Raw genomic sequence first — 18,265 nt, forward strand, 5'->3', positions numbered from 1 at the left:
ACCCAGCATCCATCCATCCATCCATCCATCCATCACCTGATTAATTGGGGCAACATTGTTAGTTGATTTACAATGCAATCTTATACATGTCTGCATACAGAGTGAGAACCATCCCCTCCCGAAGGATGAGGCTGGTGTCATTTAACAACACTGCTCATAAGCAAGTTCCAGTTTGCAATGAGGTAGACATCCAGGTGAGTACCTTCCAAACTGGTGGCCATCACTGCATCTTGTAGCAAGCTCCATAGTTTATGCACTGAATGAAGGAATCCTTCCTTTTACCTGTCCTGAATCTCCCACCAATCAGCTTTCTGGGATTACCACTTGGGGTTCTAGTATTATGAGAGGGAGAAAAATGGCTCCCTAACCACATTCTCCACACCATGCATAGTTTTGCACACCTCTCTCATGTCTCGGCTCACTCCCCTTTTCTCTAAGCCAAACAATCCCAGCTGTTGTAACCTTCCCTCATAGGGGGAGATGCTCTGGCCCCTTGATCATTTTAGTTGCCCTTTTCCAGCTCTACAGTATCCTTTTTTAGGTGTGGCGACCAGAACTGTCCACAGTATTCCAAGTGTGGTTGTACTATAGATTTGTATAAGGGCAGTATGGTCTTGGCAGTTTTATTTTCAAATCCTTTCCCAGTTATGCCTAATATGGAATTTGCCTTTTTTCACAGCAGCCACGCACTGGGTCAACATTTATATTAAGCTGTCTACCAGAACCCCACGATCTCTTCCTTGCCCAGCCACCGCTAGCCCAGATTTCATCAGCATATACGTGAAGTTGTGATTCTTTGCCCCCACTTGATGCTGTGGAAGGTGCCACCCACCCACCCAGGCACTCCATTCCATTTCCTCTCTCCTTCCCTCATTTTCTATTCCCCACCAGGAAAGATTCCATTCCCACTGTGCTCATTGGGATGTTGGGAGTTACCTCCCCTAACCCATTCGGTTCCCCTCCCCCCAAAAGATGTTTTGTACTTCTGCAAGCTTCAAGGGTTCCCCAAGTGTGTTATCTTGCTCCTTTATGTAGGTGTTATTTTGACTACATAAACATCGGCACTCAGAGCCTGAACATGGGAAACAAAGAGAAAAATTTGCTGTTGGTCTTCTGTATACACTTTATTATTGTTGCTGCTGCATTCTTGTGAATCCATTTTTATCACAAAACTGCCCCGGGAGTGTTTCTTCAAAGCATGGGCGGGCAACTTCTGGCACTCCAGATATTTTAGCCTACAACTTCCATGGCTATGGTAGCTAGGGATGAAGAGAGTTGCAGCCCCCCCCCCCCAAATCTGGAGGGCCACAAGTTGCTCACCTCTGCCTTAAAGGGTGGGGGCCCTACTTCCGGAGCTTTCCAAAAGTTTTTGGCTAATTCTTGCTTTGTTTTAGATTTTAGCTGGATGATGTTTTAGATTTAGCTGGATGATCTAATCCTATTGCTTATCGCTGAGCGTTGAAATGCTAGCTGGGGAATGCTAGAAGTTATAGGACTTTTTTCTGTCTAAACATTTACAGGATTGTGCTCTAAGGGGCTCAGGACCAGTCTATCTGAAGCAGAAACTTCTCCCATATGTTCCTGCCCAGTTGCTAAGATCTTCTTTGGAAGATCTCTGGGTGCCGCCGGCCACAATGGAATGACAGGGGGCTACCAGGGAAAGAGGCTTCTCTGTACTGGCCTTCCTGTCTGTTCCGGAATGCCCTTCCCAGGGAGTTCCACCTGGCATCTTCACTCTATACATTTAGACACCAGGTTGAGTCCTTCCTCTTCCAACAGACATTAATTTTTTCATTTGTTTGTCTTACCAGTTTTACTGCTGGCTCTTTAGTGTTTTAAATATATTAATATTTTGGTATTTGCATCCGCTGCATTCTTGTTGCTTTCGGGTTTTATGATTGTAGATCACCATGAGAGCATTTGTCAGTTGGGCCATAGAGAAATCCAGTAAATAAATAAGATCCTAATTGTATGGACTGCACCCTTGCTGCTTGGAAGCCCCCAAACTCAGGGGGCTTCTGAGATTCCCATGCCCTGCTGGGCTGAAGTTGGCAGGATGGGAGGAGCAGTAGAGGTGATCTTTGCCTCCTCACCCTCTGATCTCCTGTATTTTCACTAAACAGGCTTTTCAGCATGTCTAGTGTGGGCACTTTGGAGGGGGAGGGAAGGAGGCCGGAGGAAGCACAGGATAACCTGTACCCTGGCCTCTCTGGTCTCCTCCCCTCCCCACACACTGGAACACCCCTTTCCTCCTCCTCTGAAGTCAATTTTCCAACCTCAGTGGGCAGCTGGTACAGTTCTTTCCATGCTGGCCACCAGGGGGAGGGGGTCAGATTTTCAACTCCCCCTTCCAAGGTTGGAGTGCTGTCTCCATCCTCAGAGGGGGTTCCTAAGCCATTCTATGGTTCCTGGGACGCTCACCCCGGGACCACAGGATTGCTCTGTAAAATGGATCTCTCTTCACTTCTCTTTCATTTTCTAGTTCAGGAAGTTGCGGCCCAATCAAGAAAAGACCACGGCAGGAACAAATTTTCAGCAAACTTTACTGAATAAAGTGTTCAGAACATGTAACTATGGGGTTAAGAAAAAAAATGTAAGTTGCCACTTAAGGAATATCATGCAACACATAATACTAAATTAACATTCTTTTTCAGGATGCACACACACGAGGGAAATCTTGAGAGAAACCTATAGAAGAGTGTTAGGAACTGCTGTCCTATCAGAACGAATAGCAAAGGAAGTTTAATATGAAACAATAATATTCAATATCTGCCTTTCAAGCCTTCAAAGGCTTCCAAATAATTTAGCAAGTACTTCAAAAGGAAAACTACATTATTTAAATACTTCAAAGAGTATTAGCCAGATATTATTCCTATATACTGTTTTATGGGGGGGGTGTAGCAAACCTTGTGCGATTTATTGTATTAAAGGCCCCAGAAAAATAAAAATAAGATTGGGGGTGTACAATGTTAGTTTCCAGGTATAGAAAGATAAGCAGCAAAGGCTGAAGTCAGGGATAGGGGGCTTGATGGTGTTGGACTACAACCCCCATTAGCCCCAGCCAGCAAGGCCAATGTCAAGGATGATGGGAGCTGTAGTCCAACAGCCGGGGCGGGCGGGCACAGGTTTCCCATCTCTGTCTAAGTAATGCCCTCCATTATCAAGGTACAGAAGCAAGGAGACTTAGATAGGAAGATGATGTAATTTAAGTGCTTTAAACAAAAATGCCAAAAGAAAGACAGATTAGTGTATTTAAAAAAATAAGGCAGTATTAGGTTTATATTTCAAATCATGCAAGGATCAGAAACTCCTGATCTATTAAGCACACAATAGTTTGTTCTTAAAGTAACAAGAAGGGAAAGGTTTTGTTTTAGCAGGTTCAGTAGCCCTCAAAGCCACAGGGGTCTAGCCAAGGGTGGCCCTAAAACGTTGAGCTACCAGAATCCGGAAGTGATTGATCGGGGGAAGGGAAGACCCAAACCCCCCAGATTGCAAAGGAAGAGCACAACACCACAAAGCGAAGTATCAAAATGGATGGACTGGCAGAACAGTACGCGGCGTGCCTTATTACATTCTTAGAGCTGACAGTCTTCTTCCCTCCCTCTATTTGTTTCTAACTTCCTGCTCGCTGTTAGTTTTCTCATGTGCAGGAACCTCTGGATCAGCACCAGCCAAGCTCTTCTCGCTTTTCTCTCCCACGTGGACCGTGTAATGCCGGTGAAGTTCCGATTTAGACCTGAAGTTTTTCCCACAGTCCGCACACAGGAACGGCTTCGCTCCCGTGTGAGTTCTCTGGTGTGAAATGAGGTTTGAATTCCGGTTGAAGCTTTTCCCACAATCCATACAGACGTATGGCTTCTCTCCTGTGTGGATCTTCTGATGCCTGGTAAGGCTGGTGCTGTCGCAGAAGCTTTTCCCGCAGTCGGAGCATATATATGGGGTACCCCCAGTGTGGACTCGCTGATGTCTAACAAGGCTCATGTTGGAATAGTAGCTCTTCCCACACTCAGCACACTCAAAAGGCTTCACCCCCGTGTGGGTTTTCTGATGCGTAATCAGGTTTGAGCTCCAACGGAAACCTTTCCCACACTCCAAGCATGTGTATGGCATCTCTCCCGTGTGGATTCTCTGGTGGAGAGTAAGGTCCGCTTTCCGGCAAAAGTTTTTCCCACAGTCGGCGCAGTTATACGGCTTCTCTCCTGTGTGGATTCTCTGGTGGATTCTCAGCTCTGACCTTTCGCAGAAACTGACTCCACATTCAGCGCATTTGTATGGCTTCTCCCCCTTGTGGATTATGGAGTGCCTGATTAAGTGCGACTTTACACGGAAGCTTTTCCCGCAGTCCAGGCACTGATAGGCTTTCTCCCCTGCATGGATTCTCTGATGAATCGTGAGACCCGAGCTTTGGCAGAAACATTTCCCGCAGTCTAAACATTTGTACGGTTTCTCTCCTGTGTGGATTCTCTGATGCCTGACGAGGCTGGTGCTGTAATTGAAGCTCTTCCCACAGTCCAAGCATTTATATGGCATGTCACCCGTGTGGGTCACCTGAAATTCAATGATGTCCGAGTTGTCTGGGAAGCTGCTGTCATCAACCACACTGGTACTCTCGGTCTTCACCGTGCGGATGCTCTGTTGGCTGGCAGCTTCACCAAAGGGCTTATCCCCGTCACAAGGAATGGGTTTTCCTACTTTCTCCCCCAGGGAACTTTCTTGATGCTCCTCAGGTTCCTGCCAAGTTCTCGAAGCTTCTGCAGGCTCATCATGCTGGGAACTGTCCTCTTCTGGACTGCCCATTGGTACCCGGTTGGCTTCTTCTTCAACACAGCCTTGTGGCTGATCTCTCTCCTCATTCGTACTGATGGGCTCTTCACCTGCAGGAGTGAAGAGAAAAGTGGGGGAGATCTGTAAACTCACATAGGGTTCGAATTTCTGACTTGCTCTTGCAACAGTTAAGAACATCGGAAGAGCCCTGCTGGATTAGGCCAAGGGTCTGTCTGGTCCAGCATTCTGTTCACACAATGGCCAAACAGCTGCCCGTGGGAAAATCACAAGCGGGACGCGAGTGCCACGGCACCCTCCCAGTCGTTTCCCCCAGCAAGTGGTATACAGAGATATACTGGAGGTAGCATATAGCCATCGTGACTAGTAGCCATTGATAGCCTTATCCTCCATGAATCCGGCTAACCCGCCTTTAAAGTCATCCGAGTCAGCGGCCCTCACCACACCCAGTGCCGCTTCTAGGTTTCTGAGGGCTTTGGGGCAAGGCCCCCTCGACAGGTCCCCTCCCTCAGTGCGTCGGCCGCCTCACCCCCATTGTCACCAGCTGCTCCCCTTCCTCACCACTGCTTGTCAAGGAAGGAAGTGGGAACAAAGGGGCAAGGAGCAAGGAGGCCCTGGGCATCTCCTGCTCCTCCTCCTCCCCACCACCGCTGTCTGGGCCGGAGCGAGAGGCAGGGGAACAAGCAGGTTGCCGTGGTTACGAGGGGGCAGAGGAGCAGCAACTCCAGGGGGCTCTTGTCCGTGGGGCCCTGCTTGTGTGTGGGTCCTCAGCAGGTGCCCAACCAGGCCTACCCTGGACACCAGCCCCGACAACACCTTTGGCAGTGAATTCCATAGTTTAACTCCGTGCTGTGTGAAGGACTTCCTTTTATCTGTCCCCAATGTCCTGCCATTCAGCTTCATGGGACTGGGTTCTAGTATTATGGATGAGGAGAAAAAGGTTTCGCTATCAACCCACACACTGGTTCCATTCAAGCTGGAATCCAGCCATGCGTCATCGATGAGGTTTATTTATCGCATTTATTTATTGCATTTATATCCTGCCTTCATGGAACCCAAGGCAGCTTACATTATCCTCCTCCTCTCCATTTTATCCTCACAACAACAACCCTGTGAGGTAGGCTGGGCTGAGAGTCTGTGACGGGCCCAAAGTCACCCAGTGAGCTTCCATGGCCGAGAGGGGACTAGAACCCGGATCTCCCGGCTCCCAGTCCAACACTCTCACCGCTACACCATATTGGTCGCCTATGAAACCTGCTTGTTAAGATGACAGCCTGGCTGATTTAGTGGTTATTACAGGAAGGCCTGGCGTGCTATGGTCCATGGGGTCACGAAGAGTCGGACACAACTGAACAACAACAACAAATGCCAGAGCAGGGCCAGAGAGACCTGCGCATTCACATTTCTACTTAGCCATGAAGCTTGTTGGGCCAGTCACTATTTCTCAGTCTAAACTACTTCACAGGGTTGTTGTGAGGTTAAAGGGGGCAGGGAAGAGCATTACGTGCACTGCTTTTAACTTAAATTTATTTAAGTATTACGTTTATATCCAAACTTTCTTTCAGGGAGTGCAGTGCAGTGTCCATCATTCTCCCCGCCACCCACACACACACTTAATCCTAAAACACCTCATTTTATTTTATTTTTTAATTCAATCTATGAGTCACCCAATAGCCAAAGCTCTCGGGGTGGCACACATAATAAAAGCAAACACAATAAAACCAGTGACAAAACACATTAAAATAATTGATTTCAAAGCAGCAAATTATTCAGAATTTGAGAGAGATAAAATAACTAAGCAGCTATAACATGGGGAAAGGTTTCTGTGAACCACCAGGGAGCTTCAGCTATTGCGTGGTATAGAAATGGAACAAATAATAATAGTAATAATAATTTTAAAACGCAGCTTTAAAAATATCACTGAAAATAAAGCAAGCAACAGTTAAAAAGAACACACGCAGCATCAAAGTACTTGAAACTCTAGGGATCCTTACCAAGAGAGCTGGCAACTCCAGTGACACCCTCCTGGAAGACCTGGTTCTGCTCACAGTCCAACAGAGCCTGTTCAGCCACAGAGAAATTCAGGCCTACCTCTTTAACTGGCACCTAAAACAGAAATGAAGATGCCTGTCAGCAAAGAGGGATAGAGCAGGAAAGGGGAACATGGCTGAAATCCTAGTATCCTAGAGTTGGAATGAACCCCAAAGGTCATCTAGCCCACCCCCTTTGCCAATATAGCAAATCCTCTGCTACAAGATCCCTGGTGAGTGGTTCTGAGCCCCACCCATCCTCTGAGATAAGTGCAGTTCTGACTCCACGATGGGGACGGGGAGAGTTTGGCCCAGACTGCAAAACGTTTTTAGTTATTATTTACTACATTGGTATCCCAACCTTTACATAAGAGCATAAGAAGAGCCCTGCTGGATCAGACCAAGGGTCCTTCTAGTCCTTCATTCTGTTCACACACTGGCCAACCAGCTATCGACCAGGAACCCACAAGTAGGCCATGAGCTCAACAGCACCCTCCCACCCATGTTCCCCAGCAACTGGAGTACACAGGCTCAGTGACTCTGATAGTAGAGGTAGCATATAGCCACGAGGACTAGTAGCCATTGATAGCCTTCTCCTCCAAGAGCTGTCCAGGAACTTTTTAATGTTGGTGGCCATCACTGTATCTTTTGGAAGTGATTCCATAGTTTATCTCTGCGCTGTGTGAAGACGTCCTTCCTTTCATCTATCTTGAATCTCCTGCCAATCAGCTTTATGGAATGACCCCTTTGGGGTCTAGGAGCATTTCCAAGAAGCTCAAAGCAGCATACATGGTATTGCCCCCCCCCCCCCCGCCATTTTATCTTTCCAACAACCCTTTGAGGTAGGTGCGGCTAAGAGACTGTGAGTGGCTCAGGGTCACCAAGCAAGCTTCGTGGCTGAATGACAATTTGGACCATGGTTTCCCCAGCCCTCATCCAATACTCTAATCCAGGTTTCTCCAACCTGGTGCCCTCAGGACATTGCTGACCTCAACTCCCATCAGCCTTAGCCACCACGGACAACGGTCAAGAGCACTGTCATCCAAAACATCTGGAGGGCACCATGTTGGGGGAAACTGTTCTAACCACTACACCTAGGGATGGGCGGATCACTTACCCTGTTCTGGCTGGCGGGGTCTGTAGGTGGGGGGAGGTGATCTGTCCCTCCCCCTGGAATCCATCCAGGCCAGCTCTGCAGGATCAACGCACAGAGGGATCCGACCCGGACGGATTCCGGGGGGAGGCAGACGTGAGTGCTCCGTTCCGCCAAATTCTTAGAATCCGGCCTCATTGGGATACGTTGCGGAATTCTCCCCCATTCCTAACTACACCACACTAGGTTGTTAATTGTTCCTGGGGATAGTGAGAGCGACAAGCACCCTGCACAAAGAAAACTGAAAAGGGCAGAGTTCTAGGCCAGGCCTTCTTGCCAACATGCTAGTCTTCTATACACAGGGATCCTCCTCTGCCTCGCCTGCACAAAACAGGAAAGACTTCATCTTCACCAGGGATGTTGAACCTCTTTCAGCTGGAGGGCTGAATTCCATTTCAGAGAAGCCCTCGGGGGCTGCATTCCAGTGGTGGGCAGGGCCAAAGGCAAAAGGGGTGGGGCCAAAAATGCCAGCATATTTTAGCTGAAAGCACTTACTGCCAGCTCCTCAGCCTTAAGGGAGGCAGTTCAACCTTTTAGAATGGGAGGGAAAACTGCAAAAGCTGGGAAACCATCAAGCAGGGGGAAGGGGGTGTGGCCATATGGGGAACCCTGGAACCCTGGAAGGCCGGACTGGGACCCCAGGAAGGCCAGATTTTATAGATCTGCCCCAAGGTCCTAATCTCCCACCTGCAGACTGAAGTGGTGCAATCTAGGACCAGCTCTACCCCATCGTGTTTGTGTACCGGGCCTCAAACGAGGCATGAGACGTGGGGCAGGAGGTACAAGTGGGAACCTGGGCAGAAAGCGAGGCCCGTGGGCAACCATGCAGGTTTTAAATAAACCCAAGAAAGGGGACAGGCAGAGGAAAACAAGATGGCTTGTGAGGCCTTTGTCAGACCCTCCCGTGTCAGAAATTCAGGCAGACGACACAGTCCTTTCACACACAACAACTGTACTGGTTCTGCCATGGTATCTTGATTTCAACAACCTAATTTAGGACCCTCCAAAGAAACCTTTTTGTCATTGCTCTTGTTCAAACACTTGGGAGTCAGGAAACCCTGGCTGATCGAGGGCCGATCACCCAGCGGGTAAAAGCCAACATAAATCCTACTTAAGAGTACACCCATTGAAATGAATGGGACTTAGGTTAGTCATGACTAACCTCCCATTCATTTCAATGGGTCTACTCTAAGTAGGGCTTATGTTCGCTTTTACCCGGAGACCTACCAGTAGATCCCAATCTGCCCCTGCTTTAAACGAGGACTAGCCTGAACCTTGTACCGCTGCTAGGAGCACCAGGCCACAATTGGTTTTTTAGTTTATTTTAAGGGGGCCCCTAAGAGAGGTTGTCAGCGGTAGTTCTGGGGCACTGGCAGCTGCCCCTGGATGTCGGGTACTGATACCAGCCCTGTCTCTACAAGGGAGCTCCCCTCAATCAGGACCGGTCCCTTGAGGCAAAACGTGCTTAGGATCGCGGCCGAGACAAACCTCCCCACCTGCTCCTCCTGCCTCTCGGCCTTGCGCTTTTTCGGCCGGAAACCCTTGGCCAGGGCCACTGCCTGGGCACACGTCTTCGGGCAGCCCTCCACCACCCAGCTCTGCATTTCCTGGGGCAGGATGGCCAGGAACTGCTCCAGGATGAGCAGCTCCAGGATCTGCTCCTTGGAGTGCCTCTCCGGCTTCAGCCACCGGCAGCAAAGGAACCAGAGGCGGCTGCAGGCCTCTTGGGGCCCTTCAGACTCCCGGTAACGGAACTGCCGGAAGTGCTGGCGCTGGATCTCCAACAGCACTGCATCCTCATCCGGGACCTGTTCCTTCGGCTGCCCAGAGGGATTCGGGTCTCTGTGGGCCTCTTGGGATTCTCCACCAAAGCCCAGCTGGGTTTGGGTCTCCCGTTCTTCTGTGGGGCACCGGCTGGCTTCTGCCTTGACCTCGAAAGGGGCTGGAGATGTTTGGGCCTCCATCTGGCAAGAGGAATCCAGGCTCTGCGGGCTTGGGAAACCCAAGCAAGGGGACTCGACTGTCTTTGGGGACTCCTGCCATTGGGTCTCTCCAGACAGAAGGATCCCCTCGCCTCGCGCAGGTTTGATTTGTTTTCCTGGCGACCTTGGAAGAAAACTCCGGATACTCCCAGCCTGCGTGACACTAGGGCCATTCCCCACTTCCTCTCCTGCTGTGGGGCCAGCTGCCTCCTGCTCCTCCATTTCCGCCTTTTCCATGGGGCCTGCCGCCACCTCCATTTCTGCCTCCAACGGCTCCACCTGCTCTAGGTCGGCCAGGAGCTTGCTGCCCAAAGCTGACGGCGCTCCCTGCTCGGCGGCCATTTTGTGCAAAGCAAATTCACGACAGCGGCCTCGTCTCCCACAGCGTCTCCGTGTCTCTCTCCGGATTACTGGGAATCCCAGACCAACAAGCCGCTAAGAACAGGAGCTGAGAACATTCTAGAGGGGCGTCACCCTGAAGGAAAGACACGTGAATTGGAATGATTAACACAACTTCCTGCCCCCTGTCAGCCCCACACAGAGTAAGCCCGTGCACCATTCCCTTGTGAATCTCATTGCTGCCCCTGCTCCTTGTCCCTTTATCTTCAAGAAGAGTTTAATATTCGATACATCTTGCCAAGGTGAGATTTGCAGAATTATAACAGACCCCCATGACAGAGGCTTTGTTACCACATGTCCTCATTCACATGTGCACACAAACTCACATGTGTACAAGTGTCCCGGTGAACACAGGATTAGGAAGCTGCCTAAAACTGCATCAGGTCGTTGGTCCATGTAGTCTAGTATTGTCGACACTGATCGGCAGCTGCTCTCCAGGGTTTCAGGCAGGATTCTTTCCTAGCCTGTCCTGGAGATGCAGGGGATGAACCACGGGACCTTCTACGTGCAAAACAGGGGCTCTATCACTGAGTTATTGTCCCTCACCTACAAATAAAGTAAGATTCTAGCCCTTGTGGTTCTGAATAAAAGGCTGAATTAAATGAGAAAATAGGAAGCTGCCTTATATTGACTCAGCGCCTTGGTCCATCTAGCCCAGTATTGTCGACACTGACCAGCAGCGGCTCTCCAGGGTTTCAGACACAATTCTGAGCAGCTTCTTCAAGTGGGGAAAGTGAGCTCAAGTACAACAGTTAAGAGCAAATAACACAAGTTTTATTTTACTATAAATATTTTGCAGAGGAGAAGAATGCTTAGTTAGTACACCAACCCCCTAGGAGACGGGTGGGCAACTCTGGCGGGTATAGCGAGTGATTTCTCTGCCCGCCTCAACGCTGGACAGCCACCTGTCAGGAATGCTTTGACTTGGATTCCTGCACTGAGCAGGGGGTTGGACTGGATGGTCTTATAGGCCCCTTCCAACCCTATTCTATGAGACCTCGAGGATTAAATGGAGAGGAGGATCATGCATGCCACTTCGGGCTCCTTAGAGGAAAGGTGGATATACACGTAACCAATAAATGAATAAATCTGAACTTATCCTTCTCCACTCCAATTATTATAAAACCTATATAATCCACTCCTTCTGTCAACCTTCTTGTAACTCATCTGGAGTGCTGTGTCCAGTTCTGGGCACCACACTTTAAGAAAGATGCAGACAAACTGGAGAGGGTTCAGAGGAGGGCAACAAAGATGACCAGGGGACTGGAATCAAAGCCCTATGAGGGGAGACTGAAAGAACTGGGCATGTTTAGCCTTGAGAAGGCTGAGGAGAGACAGGATAGTGCTTTTCAAGTACTTGAAAGGTTGTCACAGAGGAAGGTCAGGATCTCTTCTCGATCATCCCAGAGTGCAGGACGCGGAATAATGGTCTCAAGTTCCAGGAAGCCAGATTCTGCCTGAACATCAGGAGCAACTTCCTGACTGTTAGAGCAATAATGGAATGAATTACCCAGGGAGGTGGTGGGCTCTCCCACACTGGAGGTATTCCAGATGAGGCTGGACAGCCACCTGTCAGGGGTGCTTTGACCTGGATTCCCACCTGGAGCAGGGGGTTGGACTGGATGGTCTTATAGGCCCCTTCCAACCCCACTATTCCAGGATCCTATGATTCTGGGCTGCTACAATTCCTGCTGCTACAGTGCCACTGATTTTGCATCTGAAATTCAGCAGTGGCACAGCAGCAAAAAAACATGAAAACATGATCTTGCTTGAAAACAAGGTGTGGGCTCCCTTCGTGCCTTGCTTTAATGTAAAGTAACCCCCCCCCTTTTTTTTTTTTACCACCATCGCCAGTGTGCTGCTGAATTTTGGCAGCTTTTTTGCTGTCATGACGGTGCTGAATTTCAGCAGCAGTAGGGGCTGCAAAAAAAAGCCGGGCAGGGTGGGGTGGGGTGGGGAGGGCATTCGGGCCAGTACATTTTGTGCCAGGCCCTAGTACATGGAGCGGTACAGTAGTTCTAACAGTCCGAACAGAGATAGAAAGAGTCAACGGATTTGGGGGAAGGAAGCAAGGGAGGTAAATTAACGAAATCCTGAGTATTTAGGTCAGTGGTAGCTCGAGGTTTCTGGAGGGCCCTTGGGCAAGACACCCTCAGTGGGCCCTGTCCCACATTGCGCCTACCTTCCTACTGCCATTGACACCCACTCCTACTGGTCCTCTTTCTCATCATTGCCACCACTTGCTTGTTTGACAGGCAGAGAGCCAGGGAGCAAGGAGGCTGGGGCATCTGTTGCCCCTCCTTCTCATCATTGCATGGGCCAGAGCGAGAGGCAGGTGAAGAAGCAGGTTGCCATGGTGATGAGGAGGAGGAGCATCTCCAGGGGGCTCTGGTCAGTGGGCACCTGCTGGGGTGTGGGCCCCTGGCACTTGCCCAACCATGCTTACCCTTGACGCTGGCCCTGGTTACTCAGAGGTCAACAGCTCTGGGCCTGGACTCAGGATGGGTCCAGAACAAAGGGATCAATAGCTCACCTGACAAAATTCCCCTGAGCATGCTGATAGCTCCCCCTCTTGTTTGTCAGTGCCCATTTTGGCTACAATCCTGCTAACGCTATTAGAGGGAGCAATGTTTCACCCTCTGAAGAGTTCAGAGAGACTTATGTATCAACCCTGCCTAAGGAAATGAGACGGGCGGCTACCAAGAAGAGGGCCTTTTCTGCTCTGGCGCCCTCGTTCTGGAATGAGCTTCCCAGAGAAGCTTGCCTGGCACCTACATTGTGCTCTTTCTGGTGCCAGGTGAAGACCTTTTTTATTTTCCCTGGCATTTAAATCTTTTAGTTTTGTTGTTTTAAATCTGTTGTATTTCAGATCTCTGCGTTGCTGCTAGGTTTTACGTTCGTCTTCCTTTTATACTGTAGTTTTGTAGTTTAAAATTTTATATTGTATTTAAGCTGTGTTTTGCAGTTTTAATTGTTGTGAACCGCTGAGAGAGCTTCGGTTACTGAGTGGTATAGAAATATAATTAATAAATACATTTATCACCACCACACAAAATAATGCTGTGACAGCATATGTCATCAAGGAGTAATTAAGATTGGTTTGGGGTGTTTTATGCCATTTTTTCAAAAAGCTGTTAGAATTATGCATGATTTTAACATTGTTTTTGGTCTTAATAATTGCAAGTTTTATTGTATTATTGTTTATAATTTCCCAATTGCAAGCCCCTTTGAGAAAACTTTTTAGTTTTGAAAAGTAGCATTAAAAAAAATCTCTGAAATAAAACAGCATAAGCTTTCATGAACCAGAGTCCATTTATTTCTTCAGGTGAATGAATTCTCAGTTGTGCATGCGTATCTGCCATTCATTCTAGGCTCTGAGGGGGAGATTTTGTGTATGGTGGATTAACACTTTTTGTGTTCAATTGTTTTTTATTTATGTTTTATGGTGTTTATTCACAGTATTGTGTTTTGATTATGGTTTATAGTGATTTGGGTTTTTTTCCTCTTTCATTAATTATGGATTTCTGTATTTGGGATTGTTCAGACATGCATGTGGGGAGGGTGGTTAAGGTAAATATGGGGGGGGTAGTAAAACCACAATGCGTGCCCACTACATGACCGGGAACCATGCAGCGCCGTGTGGTTCCTGTAACCACCCCCTCCATAGTTACCGTAACCATCCCAGCAGCACTTGCACTGTGAAAATGTGCGCGCCAGCTGCTACATCCATCGCTATGCAATGGTGACCATAGAGAAAGCCCGCACTGGCTAGAGCATTGCCGGAAGTGCAGGACGCTCTAGGCTGCTGACTCTGTGGTCACAGCCCCAAAACCATCTGGACACCATTTTAACCACCAAGAGAGCCCACCACATGTAATGGTAAGCCACCCCAGGGCCCCTTAACCTTACTGCAGGGGGGTGATTAGCTGGGGTGGTTCTGAAACCACAGTTAGCGGGTTTTTGTCCCCCTACACGACATGCTGCACCACCATGGTTAGCGCACATTCCCTAACCATCATGGCTTAGCTTTACATGTGAACAAAGCCTTTGAGTGTATGTCACTGAGAGACTGCTTTTTCCAGTGGGGAGCAACACATAACATTTTAATAATAATAATAACAACAATAGGCTACATAATTCCTGACTAGTCTAAACTAGCTCCTTTGCATGTATAATTAACCTGGCTTAAAAGAGAAATGGCTACTCGGTAGCATGCAATTATGCAAAGGAAAAACTAGAGCATATACATTTGTTCTTAAAATTAAGTACCACACCTCAACACTCAAATAGGGCAGAGGCTTGCGGGATCTACCTCACAAAGATGTTATCTGGGGGGGGGGGGGAGAGCAGAACTGTGCTCCTTGGAGGAAGGGTTGGATAAAATTGGGACAAAAATCAACAAACGATCTTGCGGCAGAGGAGACAACTTTGCTCCAGCAGGGAAGGCTCGGGGATGGGACACCGCTGTTCTCTTATAACACTATGATTTTTCCTTCTATAAAAGCAAGTCTGTCAATTTCAACTCAGGCTCTCAAAAGCAGAATTTTGGGTGAAATCAACAAGGGAAAAAAGAACTAGGCAGAAGCAACACTGACCTGCAAAAACATGACAAAACTAGAGGAAAAACGACTGCAGCCTTGGGGAAGGGGGAACCCACAGCCCTCAGGTCTGTGAAGCAGAGGTGGAATTGCTGGCGGGAGCCACTCTGTTTGTTTAAAGGGCAGTTTCCACCCTTGAGAACTACCAGTCTGGAGCATCCAGCTTCTAAACGCTGTTTTGCTGTTGTTGATCTCTCCGGAGACCCTAGGGGAAGCCTGAAGAAGAGTTCTCTGCTAACTCTAAAACACCCTCCCCCAAAAAACCTGTCCCCCTCCAGATGTGCTGTACTACAACTCCCATCAACCCTAACCAGGCCTGAGTTGAGGTAGACTAGAGGCTGGATAGAGGAGGACAGCTTGATCCCTGGATGTCAAGGTATTCATGCCACAGGAAGTTTTACTGCTGGGCTATCACTTTGTGTTGTATGCTCTTTGATTATTGCTCTGAGGGGAGAGGCCGTAGCTCAGCAGTGGCGCACTTGGTTTGCATGCAGATGGTCCCACTGACATGCTAGCTGGGGCTGATGGGAGTTGTAGTCCAACACATCTGGAGGGCGCCAGGTTGGGGTAGGCTGCTCTAAAACGTGCCCATTTTGGATAAGCGTGTGGCCCTTGCTAAAGGTGATCACCCAAGTTTCTCCAAATTATTATTATTATTATTACTATTATTATCTTGGTCCAGATTTTATAAGGTGGGAATGGGAGCGGGGGGCGGGGGGAGAACCCTACCAGGAACAAGCTGCACAGACGCCCCTACCGTGAGGAAAGTGGGGCTGACTTGTGGGTCGCCCTGATTTCATCCCTTGCTCCTTCCGTGCATGCAAACAACAAGCGCCCCCCTCTCCTTTTACAGAGCCTGCGACGTCTCCCTCCCCCCCACCTCACCCCACGCGGCACATTCCCACGTTCAGCCTGCGTGTTCTTACCACGCGGCCGCCATTCATCTCCTGCTGTGCAGCTGCTGAACGTTCCAACCGGAAGGAACTCTCGGGTTTTTTCCCCTCTCCCTTTTAACCAGCAAAAGCCTTTGAAGTTCCTCGGCCCGTCTAGGAAATTCGTTCTAGTGAGCTCTGTCATCTTAACCCTTCAATTAACCACACCCAGTCTCTCTCTCTCTCTCTCTGCAAGGGAGGGCTGCATAGGGGTCCTACTCAGCCTTGGGTGCCAGAGAGGCAAGCATGCATGCAGTCCCAGGCAGTGGAGGCTGGTGGATCCGGTTTTAGTGGGGCTTTGGGTCCATTCTGGGTTTCAGTCAGAACCAGACAGAACTCTCAGGAGGTTATCCAGGGTACCGAACCCTCTCCCCAGAATGGATTTCAGCACCTTGGGTAGATCCTTTCGAGTTCTGACTGAAACCCAGAGTGGATTTGCAGCCCCACCAACATCAGAGCCATCAGTTCTAGCGGTCCTAGGGTCATCCCATGGAGATGAATGGTGGGACATTCAGGACGGATGGACAGCAATTGGGATGGCATCAAAGGGTGGCGGTCTTTAAAAGGGGGTTAGACAAATCCCTGGAGAAAGCGATCAATGGCTACTAGTCCCGATGGCTCTATATGCTGCCTCCAGCGCCAGAGGCAGGATGCACTTGACGTGGGGCTGCCCTTGAAGACGACTTGGGAGTTGCAGCTAGTGCAAAATGCAACGAGTAGACCGCTGACCCCGACCGGACCGTCTCGTAAAGATCACATAACACTGGTTGTAAAGCAATTGCCCCGGCTGCCGATACGCTTGTGGCTGGAATGCAAGGTCCTGGGGAAGACAGTTCAAGCCCTGAGCGGCTTGGGGCCTCGATATCCGAGGGAGCGCCTCTCCCGGCATACGCCTGCCCGAGCGCTGAGCTCTGCTGGAGCCGGAGGGGCTTCCGCTGCGCCGAGTGGGAGGCGCCAGGCTGGGGAAGGCAGGAGCTGCGGCGAGCGGTTTGGGAAGCTGAGGTGAGGCTGCGGAAGAGTGGGGAGAAGTCTCCGCGTCTGGTGGTTATTTACTCAGCTTTGTGAAAAGGGTGGTGGCGGTGGAGTCGTTACTGTTATTTTAAACAGGACACTCACAGTAAATACACTGTTGAATATCCAGTGTGGCTTGGATGGAGTCAGTTCCTCTCTTCGAAAACAATAATTAAGAAATGCAGGAAAATGGAAATGGCAAACAACAGAGAAAGACAATATCATCTCTGTTACCTGGAATCAGCAGTGGAGGCTGATGGCTCCGATTTCAGTGGGGCAATGAACCTGCTCTGGGTTTCAGGCAGAACCAGTCAGAACTCTAAAAGAGCTTTCCAAACTGCTGAAGCCAGTCTCCAAATTGGTTCAGAACCTTGGATAGCTCCCTTAGAGTTCTGACTGAAACCCAGACTAGATTCGTAGCCGCACTAAAATAGGAGCGACCAGCCTCCGCTGGGAATTGGTAGTTTGCAAGTGTGATCTTCAACAAAATGTTGCGGCGCCTCCTCACCCTCTGTAGCGCCTGTTCAGGGTTCCAGTCATGTCCACCTCCAGGTCATTAGCCATAAGGGGGTCAAGCAGGCCAATTCACTCCCATCCTGCACACCACCTGTTTTGCATTTTTCTTTTCCAGCTGACAACTAGCATTCCCTGACTTCTGCAGGCTCCTGATTATGATCAGTCCATCGCTGAGCTGGTTGTGTGCGCGCGCACGTGTGTGCATGCACATGCCATTTGGGGTTTTAAAAGATGTTCTACATGTGCAAAGCTCAAAGGTTCCCCTGAGCGGGATCTTTCCCTCTTGCTTCCCAGTGGCCCCATTTGGGCATCCTGTTGGTACTAAACCACCTGAGTTCATGATTAGAGGCAACATAAGTGGTCCCTACAACAATATTGGCCAGAGGAGCAGTCCTGTTCAGGGTTCCTGCCAGCCATGCCTTCCGTCAGGACATTTATAAGCTGCAAAGCACTCCAGCAGAACAGACCACTTTCCTTCTTTCAGGATAGGCACCAACGGTAGGCCTGGTTGGGCACCTGCCAAGGGCCCACACCCCAGCAGGGGCCCACTGACAACAGCCTCCTGGAGATGCTCCTCCTCTTCACCATGGCAACCTGCTTGCCCACCTGCATCTCACTCTGGCCCAGACAACGGTGGTGATGGGAAGGAGGAGCAGCAGATGTCACGGCCTCCTTGCTCCCTGGCGCTCTGCCTACCAAGCCAGCAAGTGGGCGCCATGAGGAGAAAGAGGAGGAGCAACAGCAGCTGGTGATGGTGGTGGTGGGGAGGTAGGCTCACTGAGGGAGGAGCCCACTGAGGATGCTTTGCCCAAGGGCCCTTGAAAACCTGCAGCTGGCACTGCCCCGCAATTTACTACTTTTC

At 49.5% G+C, this 18,265-nt stretch overlaps 1 protein-coding gene across 1 annotated transcript; it reads right to left on the reverse strand.

Annotated features, from left to right (window-relative positions):
- Nucleotides 1–1,006: 1,006 nt before the first annotated feature.
- LOC146356092 (uncharacterized) lies at nucleotides 1,007–15,941 on the reverse strand. The gene is made up of 4 exons (XM_084831441.1): nucleotides 15,871–15,941; nucleotides 9,462–10,422; nucleotides 6,777–6,888; nucleotides 1,007–4,874 (listed from the first exon to the last, which is right to left on the reverse strand). Exons 2-4 carry the CDS (start codon nucleotides 10,287–10,289, stop codon nucleotides 3,604–3,606), a joined length of 2,211 nt encoding a protein of 736 aa, XP_084687567.1. The 5' UTR covers nucleotides 10,290–10,422; nucleotides 15,871–15,941; the 3' UTR covers nucleotides 1,007–3,603.
- Nucleotides 15,942–18,265: the final 2,324 nt, after the last annotated feature.

The sequence above is a fragment of the Heloderma suspectum genome, chromosome 2 (assembly GCF_057233095.1).
Source record: "Heloderma suspectum isolate Gila_16-S chromosome 2, 16-S_ref, whole genome shotgun sequence".
Classification (NCBI taxonomy): Eukaryota; Metazoa; Chordata; class Lepidosauria; order Squamata; family Helodermatidae; genus Heloderma; species Heloderma suspectum.